The sequence below is a fragment of the Dreissena polymorpha genome, chromosome 1, assembly GCF_020536995.1.
Source record: "Dreissena polymorpha isolate Duluth1 chromosome 1, UMN_Dpol_1.0, whole genome shotgun sequence".
NCBI lineage: Eukaryota > Metazoa > Mollusca > Bivalvia > Myida > Dreissenidae > Dreissena > Dreissena polymorpha.
The window spans coordinates 200,097,110-200,107,608 of record NC_068355.1 but is presented as its reverse complement, the minus strand read 5'-3'; the positions used below and the strand labels follow the sequence as shown (position 1 = coordinate 200,107,608).

At 36.8% G+C, this 10,499-nt stretch overlaps 1 protein-coding gene across 7 annotated transcripts in view; it reads left to right on the top strand.

Annotated features, from left to right (window-relative positions):
- The first annotated feature begins 1,528 nt into the window (after positions 1 to 1,528).
- Positions 1,529 to 10,499, top strand: part of LOC127864588 (zinc finger protein 271-like) — a 17,823-nt gene continuing 8,852 nt past the window's right edge. For 3 of the 7 annotated variants that reach the window (XM_052404339.1, XM_052404334.1, XM_052404338.1), the window contains exons 1-4: positions 1,529 to 1,625; positions 2,864 to 3,029; positions 3,679 to 3,835; positions 6,620 to 7,204. In XM_052404339.1, coding sequence (XP_052260299.1) covers positions 2,940 to 3,029; positions 3,679 to 3,835; positions 6,620 to 7,204 — 832 coding nt within the window. In that variant the 5' untranslated portion in view covers positions 1,529 to 1,625; positions 2,864 to 2,939. Of the gene's footprint in view, positions 1,626 to 2,457; positions 3,030 to 3,678; positions 3,836 to 6,619; positions 7,205 to 9,472; positions 9,522 to 10,499 lie in introns of all 7 variants that reach the window. The other 4 variants (XM_052404340.1, XM_052404336.1, XM_052404337.1 and 1 more) reach the window with 4 other exon arrangements.

Sequence of the window (10,499 nt, the reverse complement as noted above, 5' to 3'; positions counted from 1 at the left end):
GTCTCTAAATCTAAATGTGCTAAGTTGTTGAAGTTTATTCAAATGCAAATACATCATCTAGATTTATAAATCTGGTTCCATCATGTCACTATATTCATAGTTTCATGCAGTCGATTTTTTATTTTATTTAACCAAAACGATTTAAATTTATGAAAAGTTTTTTTGTACGAAAGTCCTAACCACCAAGCCATGATACGCGTTTAATAATGTTTTTTTTTTCCGCTTTCAAGACGTGTAGTACCTATGTACAGCATATAACTGGTTTGGTTATGGCCGTGGGCTTATTTACTTACGTGTTCTAATACCCAATCAAGTAAATTACAAGTGCAATAATAAAACAGCGGTAGTCTACACTGTGTATTTGCAACCTGCTGTGTTGATCCATATCTTATCAGCTCAATACACAGACACCTGATTAGTGTACTGAAAACATGATTCAAGCAAAAATGACTGATTTCATTTATTGCTAAATTGTTGTGTTAAATTAACAATGTGTTACTGAATTATTGTAGTTGACTTTTCATTAAGAAAACGCACTGAAAAAATGCGTCTTAATGAAATACTTACATACCATATATTGTAATCGTTTAGAACATATTTATACTACATATTAAAATAGTCCATGTGATTACACAGAAATAGGCAGAAGAAGGACCTGATGTAGTATCATTTATATATACAAACATAACTATACTGTTTGAATATACGTGTACATGTAAGTGATATCAAAAGCAGGATTTCTCTTGCTACCATTACCATCGCTTCATAAAAAATCTAGTATTAAATCTATGTAGTGATTAATATTAGTATAAGCTTCAATATGATTTTCCGTCTTCCGTCGTCCGTCTTCCGTCGTCCGTCTTCCGTCTAACGTCGTCTGTCTGCCGTCGTCCGTTTTGTCTTCCGTCTGCCGTCGTCCGTCTTCCGTCTAACGTCGTCCATCTTCCGTCTAACGTCGTCCATCTTCCGTCTAACGTCCTACGTCTAACGTCGTCCGTCTTCCGTCGTCCGTCTTCCGTCGTCCGTCTTCCGTCTAACGTCTTTCGTCGTCCGTTTGTCGTCTCCGTCTGCCGTCGTCCGTCTAACGTCGTCTGTCTCCGTCGTCCGTCTGCCGCCTTCCGTCTGCCGTCGTCCGTCTAACGTCGTCCATCTACCGTCTTCCGTCGTCCGTCTCTCGACTACCGTCTTCCGTCTAACGTCGTTCGCCTTCTTCCGTCTTCCGTCGTTCGTTTCGTCTTCCGTCTTTTGTCGTCCGTCTTTCGTCGTCCGCCTTCCGTCGGCCGTCTTCCATCACAAACATGATGTAAACTAATTATTTTTACAACATTTGGGTATATTTGATGCCGATTTGGGTAGATTTGGGAAGATCAAATATTTAGTGGTGTGTAACCTATATTTGATTTAAACTATTTTAATTGGGAAATTAAACATTGTGACGAGTAAAGATAAAGCATTACACAAACATGATGTAAAATAGTTATTTTTAAAAGATTTAGGTATATTTGATGTAGATTTATGGATATTTGATGTAGATTTGGGTAGATTTGGGTCGATTTGGGTAGATTTGGGTAGATTTGGGTAATTCGTGTCGCCCACAACAGAAACAAACCATCATATCTGTTAAGGTGTTATTTCTATTTTTCACTTTCATTGATGCATAGTGTTCATTTTTACAAAATAACTTTATTTCCATTTATAACTTGTGTACTTTTCCCAATGCGCTTGCATCTGAAAACGCGTATAAAGCAGTGCTCAAGCTACGATTTGAAAATGACAGGGAGGGGGGGGGGGGCATTTTTATTATCAAAAGGGTACTTTGACTTTTAAAGGCGCAGTTTTTTGTCAAAAGGACACTTTCGAGAGCGCGGTCGTATTCGGATTGCAGTCGCTGTTGGATATTGATTTGTTTATTAAAATGTGACCTTACCTCAGAATTATCCATATATTTCCACCATTTTTGTGTCCCCAACCAGGGTTTTTCAGCACTGTCTGCGCCTCCGGAAAACAGAGGCACTCCCAAAGCAAACTGACCCGATCCCAAACCGAAATAATAATTATAATTCCCAATTCCCCCCCCCCCAAAAAACATTATCTTTTATATATTTTTTTTAAGAATGAATTGTCTTATAACTTGTGTGACTAATCAGTGTTTGTTTTGGTCAAAAATATCTGTTATAAGGTTTTGACTGTTCAGTTCTTATCTCAGAGTGTAACTGAAAAACAAAACTGCAGTACTTGAATTAACGTTGAACATGCCCAATATTGCATCTGTTTATATAAAGAAGACAAAATAACAAATAAAAACAAATTTATTTGTTTAACCACTGAATTATTTAAGCATGATAAATTCACAACTTTTTCCCAAATGAGCCGTTTCATCGAAGCAAAAATTCCCAAAATGACCAATTTCGTTGATAAAAAATTCCCAATTTGGTCAGTTTCCTTTTCCTAAAATAGGCAGAAAAACCCCTGCCAACCAAAAGACAAATAAAAGAAATATTAGGTGTCACTTTGTCTGTGTGTGTGACATTTTGCTTTCAATTTTACACTACGCGACCCGTGATTGTTGCCTAATTCGCGGAGTCAAGGCGGACAGTTTGCTTTTTGAGTGGAAAATCACCGCGATTTCACGTGCCGTCGCCCGAGAGCAAGATAATCTTCGTGCTGATTCCCCTCAATTTTGCGTTGATTCACCGCGATTCCCCATGATCGCAGTGGATATCAAATGACATCGATGATTCGCCAATTTGTAGTCAAACTTTAACTGAACCATGTAACTGAAATACTGTAGAAAATTGAGGGAAAATTCAAACAAACTACCAGTAATAAATGAATCTGAAATACCATCATATATTTATTTTAGTGAATAGTGTCACACTTTACATCAGAAATTTTAATGCTCGGAAAAATTCGCACTGGTACCTTAAAAGTGAGACAAGATGGCGTGCATAGACATGGATGTGATAAGGGACCTGCCTGGCTACAAGGTCATATTGAAAGCAGTTCTCAAGGCACAGATCCAGCAACTGGTTTGTACCATTCTTGAAAAGTATAGTTTAACAGAAAGAAACATTATAATTGACTTTAAATAAAAGAAACAGAATCGTTGTTATTTCATAAACTTAAAAGCCTAACAGTCACAAGCCTACAAAATTATCGATTGTTAAACAATGAAAATGCTAATATAATTGTCAGTATAACATGACATTTTAGAACATTTAAGTCTTTTATGTGGAGTGCATAGCCTGTGATGCTGCCATATTTTTTGTGATGCAGAAATTAGGGTCATGTTACACCCATTTTATGGGTTTCAATGAACTTGGATATAAGAGACTTCCTTTGAACAAAAAAAAAGGTAAAAGCAGTATGTGTCATCCAAGACTCAATTTTCTAATAAAATGAATTTTAGCCTCGTTTTGGGAAAAGGGGGCTTAATGCATGTGATAAAATAATTGTCTTAGTCTAGCCTCTGCAATCTGCACAGGCTAATCAGGGGTGAACTTTTCCCTTTATTATAATTTGTCTTTTAACGGAATTCCCTTCTTCTTTGCGGACTGCTAAGGCTAATCATGTTCAACGCTTTACGCACATGCATTAAGCCTTATTTTCTCAGAGGGGAGCTCATTTCTATTTTTATTCTTCTTCTTCATAATACTTTAACTGTGTGTATGTCTTCAGATTGACCAGCTGGCAGCGTGTACTGATGAGGAGTCCGTTATCCTGACAGCCAGCGTGTCTGATGGATCTCTCAGCCACCTCGGGTCAGAGTCTGGAAAATCTTTCCTCCAGGAAAATGATGATGTCAAGTCCAAGTTTCTTGGATACTGCCTGAAAAGTAGGTTTGAATATTCCCATTCAGGGCAAACAGATTCCAGTTTTCTGCTCGTACTGAATCAGGAGTTTTGTTTCAGGATGAGCTGAATATTCTGGCCTTTCGTCCGATGGTACATGTGCATTTTTTTCCCAGCAGTGATAATGGCTGAAAAGCATTAAGTGTTACAACTGTCAGTGTGTGTGTCAACTGTCTGTGTGTGTTTAATTGTGTGGGAATTTTAATTTTGATTTATACTTTTGTATTTTGAAATAAATTTGCACAAATGATCATCATAACAAGACTACATGTCCGCCAAATTTTGATCACTTTTAGGTCAATTTCACATTTGACATTTTGTTATGCATTTAGTGAAAGTACATAATTATGACCAGCCCATCACTTTGTGATGTATAAAGGGATTTCAAAATAAATTGGCACAAAGGACCATCATATCAAGGAGATGTGCTGTGTGCAACAACCATTTTTTTGTTTCAAGGTCGAAGTCACAGTGGACACTTGAGCTTTTGCATATTCCTTATACAGTCAATGTACATCTTTGTGTCCGGCTCATAATTTTGTCTAGTATGAAGAGATTTAGAAATAAAACAAATGTCTTGTCCTGTGCAACAACCATGTCTCTTGCTTTAAGGTCAAGGTCACAGACAGTGGATATTAAGTTTTTGCATATGCCTTATTTTTATATGGTGAAAGTACATATGTCAGACCAACATTTTTGTGTGCATAATAAGATTTCAAAAAAAATAATCACAAATTATCATCATATCCAGTCCACCTGTTGCATGCAACAACCACATAGCTAGCTTCAAGGTTGAGGTCATAGTGGACACTGGAGACTTGAATGTATATAATGAAAGAACATGTTTTTGTACCGCCCTTTACTGTGTGAGACATGATAGGATTTTAAAATGAATTGGTACACATGATCACTGCAAGACAAAGTGATGCATGCAAAAACCATGAAAGGTCAAGGTCATGGTGAAAAATGTGTTCAAAATAATTTTATTTGCAAATAACATTATTGTTAATTACGTTATTTCAAAATTAATTGTGCACAAGCATAAGCATAATACATGGTTATGTGTGTCTTGAAATAAACAAATATGGTGCATGTTTAAAGGTCAATGGCACATATGTGAAATATGCTTTATATTAAAAAACATTAACAAAGGACTTGAATATACATGCTATATGCTATTTATGCTTATTATTACCACTACCAGGTTGTGCAGCAAACATTACTTTTCACATTTTTAGTCTAGTGGAAAATGGCTGGGACAAAAATGAGTCAGGCCTTCCCCTAGGATTGTTAAGGCATATTGCATGATTGTATTAAGATCCGCGGCTGGTAATAAGTTTTTATTGTTTAGCTTGAAGGATAGTCATAGCAATGCTACTCGCCTATATGTCTTTGTCTCATTCCAATCTCTATATCTACACCAGATATTAAAAGTAATCTTACCATATGTGTTCAAGGTCTTTATAAACATCTACTCAAGAGCTTCAAAAAACAGTTAGCATGCAATAAATACATATCTCTGTAGTCTGTAACTACATGTACATGTACATTCAACTGAAACTTCACTCATGTCTTTAGGTTGATTGTTTGAGGTCACCAATCAAGGCTTATAACTCTGATCTGTAATTTATCAGACTTATGCCCTTTTTTCGGCGTAAGCTGTATTAAGCCAGCTTTTCACCTCTCCTGACCTTTGTAAGTGTCCAATAAAATTCAAATAAAATTTCCCACGGCTAGGTACGAATGAATACACTTCATTTATTCCATTGGCTGATTTGAGTATTCCACCAGAACATTGGAAACATATCCGCGTCTTTGTAACACTGTTTTACTGCATGAAACAATTTTATTTCTAATGAAAAGGCTTAATAGATAGAACAGTTTTACACTCAATTCTCGACATCAATACAGTTTGTGCGTGCACCTTTTATTTTCAGAGAATTACCAGCGCAACGCGTTTATATTTAAAGGCTATGTTCTCATACTTCCATATTCTTGTCAACATGTTAACATGTAAAAGTATAAAGAGCAGTGGAAGCGAGGCCTCACTTTAATACATTGCATTTCAACCCGTGAGGTATCGGGTCAATTTGCGGCCAGTGTATGAATGTCAGAGTTTATATACAGGTCATCACCGGAGTTCGCGGCCAGTAAAATAATAGTTATATAATAAATACGCTATCCGTGAACTAGGTGACCTGGAATTTCCTTTAGACCAGAAATATGTAGATTCTTAATGTGTTTTCAACAATACAATGATAAATATTATTTTTGATTAATTTAACAATAATTATTCCACCATATTGACCAATGTATTAAGCATGAGCGCGATGATTATCGATACTGTTAATAATCGAATCAAATAGCAATGCCCGACAAACCACTAAAACAGGTTTGTTCGAAGAACGCGCCTATAAATACGGATACTTCTCGTGTGACCGGTTGACTCGTATGTTTTAATTTCACTTCCATTCTTCTTTTGGTTTTCTGTTTTGAATCTATAGGTTTATGACCAGCAATATGTAATAATGTAAAATAAGCCGCGAAAACTCCGCGTAACATCCCGTACTGCGTGTGATGCAGCTAAGAACTGCACAGAAAAAAGACATTCGCTATCCTTGATCTCATTCATTGAACTATCAACGCCGAATATCTTTTTTAAAGATATTTCTTGTTTGTTCTAAGAAAAATTAGGTTAAGCTCTGAGTGCAACAACTCCATTTTCTCTCTATCTACTAAAGATATTTAAATAAGAACCATTTCTTTAGGGTTCCATGTGAAGGCGCAACAGGAAAGAGAACAGCCTTTGCCATCGTACGGACTGGTCCATCAGTCACGTCAGACCCATCATCATGTGGGCGCGACACGGGCAAATACCCACACATTCCAAAGACACCAGCCGTATCCGAGCAACAGGAAGGCCTTCAAGTCAGCCAGTGATAGCCCAGTAGTTCCTCTTGCAATAGTGGCCAACACTGCCAGATATGCCAAAGAGACCAAATCTTCTGTCTTAGCTACTGAAGGTACAAAACTGGATGAGGATGGTGCTACTGTGTCCCTGAATTCTGAAAAACAGTCTGACGCAAATGAATCCCATTTCCCTGACAGTGACACACAGAGTAACAATACAACAAAGGTGGACGGACACCTTGTCAAGGAAGATAAACCTGCTAATGAGGAAGGTGATAAGGATGACAATCTTATGGGTGTCAGTGTGAATATTGAGTCCGGGGTGGACTCTAAGCAGGACTCAGACTGGGACCCGGATGAGTCTATGGACCTCGCTCAGTATTCGACAGAGGCCTCCGGTAGCTCACCAGGGCAGACCATGGAGGACCCTATGTCTCATCACAGTAAGTTTATATCTGTAGTGGGCAAATCTAAGCTTTGTTCTGGGAAAGATATGCAGTCCGCAAATGCTTACATTGTTTGTATCTGGGACGACACTTTTCAAACAAAAATTCCATATAGTAGCCAACTTCACTGAATAATCTGGGACGTTACTTTAAGAACATTCATTCCATTCATTTAACCCAATTTTCCTAGAATGAGGCTCAACTATAAGTAGCATAGCTTCAGGGTAACATTTGGTATTCTACAAGTATTCACAAGCCAGGTCAGTTAGCTCAGTTGGAATAGTGGACTACAAATCAGAGGATTACTGGTCCTCTCCCTCCCTGGCCAGTCACATAACTTATTGATGTGATTGGTCTTGATTTTGTTTCTACGTATTACACTCTGATATATGTAGGACAATAATCTGTTACTTGAATAAGTATGTTCACTTTCAGTGTTTTTTATGCCCCCTTCTTTGAAGAAGAGGGGGTATATTGTTTTTGGCCTTTCTGTCATTCTGTCCCAAAACTTTAACCTTGTTTAAAGTTTGATAACTTTTGCAATATTGAAGATAGCAACTTCATATTTGGCATGCATGTGTATCTCATTGAGCTGCACAATTTGAGTAGTGAAAAGTAAAGGTCAAGGTCATCCTTTAAGGTCAAAGGTCAAATATCCATTCATTGTATTTTTCTTTCCTAAAACTTTACCCTTCGTTAAAGTTTGGTCATAACTTTTTGAATATTGAAGATAGCAACTTGATATTTGGCATGCATGTGCATCTCATGAAGCTGCACATTTTGAGTTGTGAAAGGTTAAGGTCATCCTTCAAGGTCAAAATAAAAAAAATACAATCCAAGGGAAGTAATAAGCTTTAAAATGGAGGTAATTTCTTAACCTGCCAAATGATATATGGAAATTTTATTTCAAAGCAGCGCAATAGGAGGCATTGTGTTACTGATAAACACAACACTTGTTTTCGTTCAAATGTGGTCTTGTTAGGGGGACCCATTCCCACTGGAAAGAAGTTTATATTTTTCTCAAATAGGACCTTAAAATATTCCAGTTGAAGGTTTCCAAAAATAAGATATTTTTTAATAAGTCTAAACATGTCATTCATCTCCTAATCCAGCTCTATAAGTTGAATCTTAGAAAAATATAATATTGAAATCAATGTTATTATCAATTTTAAAGTATTTGTAAGCATAAAATCAACAAAATTAATCTCCCAGTTTTAGTAAAAAAGGACGCCATATTACCCAGTCCAAAAGGGACGCGGCCCTATTCCACAAATGGCGGAAAAAAACTCTGACTTTTTACTGGTAAACCAGTATAAATCTTGATTTCAGTTTGATTCATATTTTACAATTTTCAATGTTATTATGCATTTTATAACAGTTGTTTTTAACCTGGTTTTTCAAAGGAAAAACTGGTTATTAGATTGGCGAATGTCGGCGGGCTGGTGGGCTGGTGGGCGGAACAAGCTTGTCCAGGCTCTAACTTTGTCGTTCATTGTGAGATATTAAAATCATTTGGCACATTTGTTCACCATCATTAGACGGTGTGTCATGCAAAAGAATTACGTTGATATCTCCAAGGTCAAGGTCACACTTTGAGTTCAAAGGTAAAAAATGGCCATAAATGAGCTTGTCCGGGCCATTACTATGTCATTCATGAGATTTTAAAATCAATTGGCACATTTGTTCACCATCATTGGACGGTGTGTCACACGAAAGAATTACATCAATATCTCCAAGGTCAAGGTTGCCACGACTAAAAATAGATTGATTTTGAAACAAGGGGGTAACTTTGAACAATCGGTAACAATGCACATTTTGAGTTGGTCTCCCTTTATCTGACTTTTTTTTTCTAATTGAAATCAAGGTGGCCACAAGTAAAAATAGATTGAATCTTACACAAGGGGGTAACAATGCACATTTTGAATTGTCTCCCTTTATCAGACTTTTGAAAAAAAACTGGTTTTGTGACAATTTTGTCCCTCGTTATCGCTTTATTTTGAATTGCAATTTTTAGACAAAACATGTTTATATGGTTGAGTGTCAAAAATTATTTCATGATAATATGGTATTAGCGTGATAGGCTGAGGTTTTGTGTGCTTTCTTTTACCAAAAAAAGAAGTTTTGTAACAAAATAAAATAATTAAACAATAAAACAAGTCAGGCGCAGTGAATAAAATACTGTGATGTGTAATGTAATGTGAACTGATATACCCGGTAAATTTAAATCAAATATGTTTGATCTAGCATTATACACGTGCATTTTAGTTTGCTGCATTTCAATTACTGGGTCCACACTCAGGACTTTGTAAATAAGGTAAGTCTATACCACTAGCAGATTTTAAAGCCCCCTGTAGGGTGGCATATAGCAGGGAAGTAATTTATATAATTATAAATATCATAATATATATTTCCTTACCAAGAATTTAACTTCTTTTCACAGTTACTGTACATATTTATCCCCCCCCCCCCCTTCGAAGAAGAGGTATATTATTTTGCTCATGTGGGTCGGTGGGTAGGTCGGTCCGTCCTTCCGTCCACCAGATGGTTTCAGGATGATAACTCAAGAACGCTTACACCAAGGATCATGAAACTTCATAGGTACATTGATCATGACTTGCAGATGACCCCTCTTGATTTTCATGTCACTAGGTCAAAGGTCAAGGTCACGGTTACTCGAACCAGTAAAATGGTTTCCGGATGATAACTCAAGAATAATTAGGCCTAGGATCATGAAACTTCATAGGTACATTGATCATGACTGGCAGATGACCCCTATTGATTTTCAGATCACTAGTTCAAAGGTCAGGGTCACAGTGACAAAAAACGGATTCGCACAATGGCTGCCACTACAACTGACAGCCCATATGGGGGGCATGCATGTTTTACAAACAGCCCTTGTTATTATTTGGATTATTTATAACTCAACTAAATGATTTGTAAAAAAATTTTTTTATATAATTTAATTATCATTTCTTTACCATACTAATTTGTGAATAAGAGGTTCATTACATACCTCTGGACTTATGTCTATATGTACATGATGAACTCTGGCTATGATCTCTTTGATAAACCACAGGCCTTGGTTGTCAGTCATGTCTGACTTGGTAAATTTGGCAGTCTATAGCCTCCCCCCCCCCTTGTTGAATTGGACAAAATTCAAGGGAAGTAATAAGCTTTAAAGAGAGATGATTTCTATACCACCCAAATGGTAAATAGAAATTTTATTTCAAAGTGGCGCAGTAGGGGGCATTGTGTTTCTGACGAACACATCTCTTGTTTAATTCTTACATGT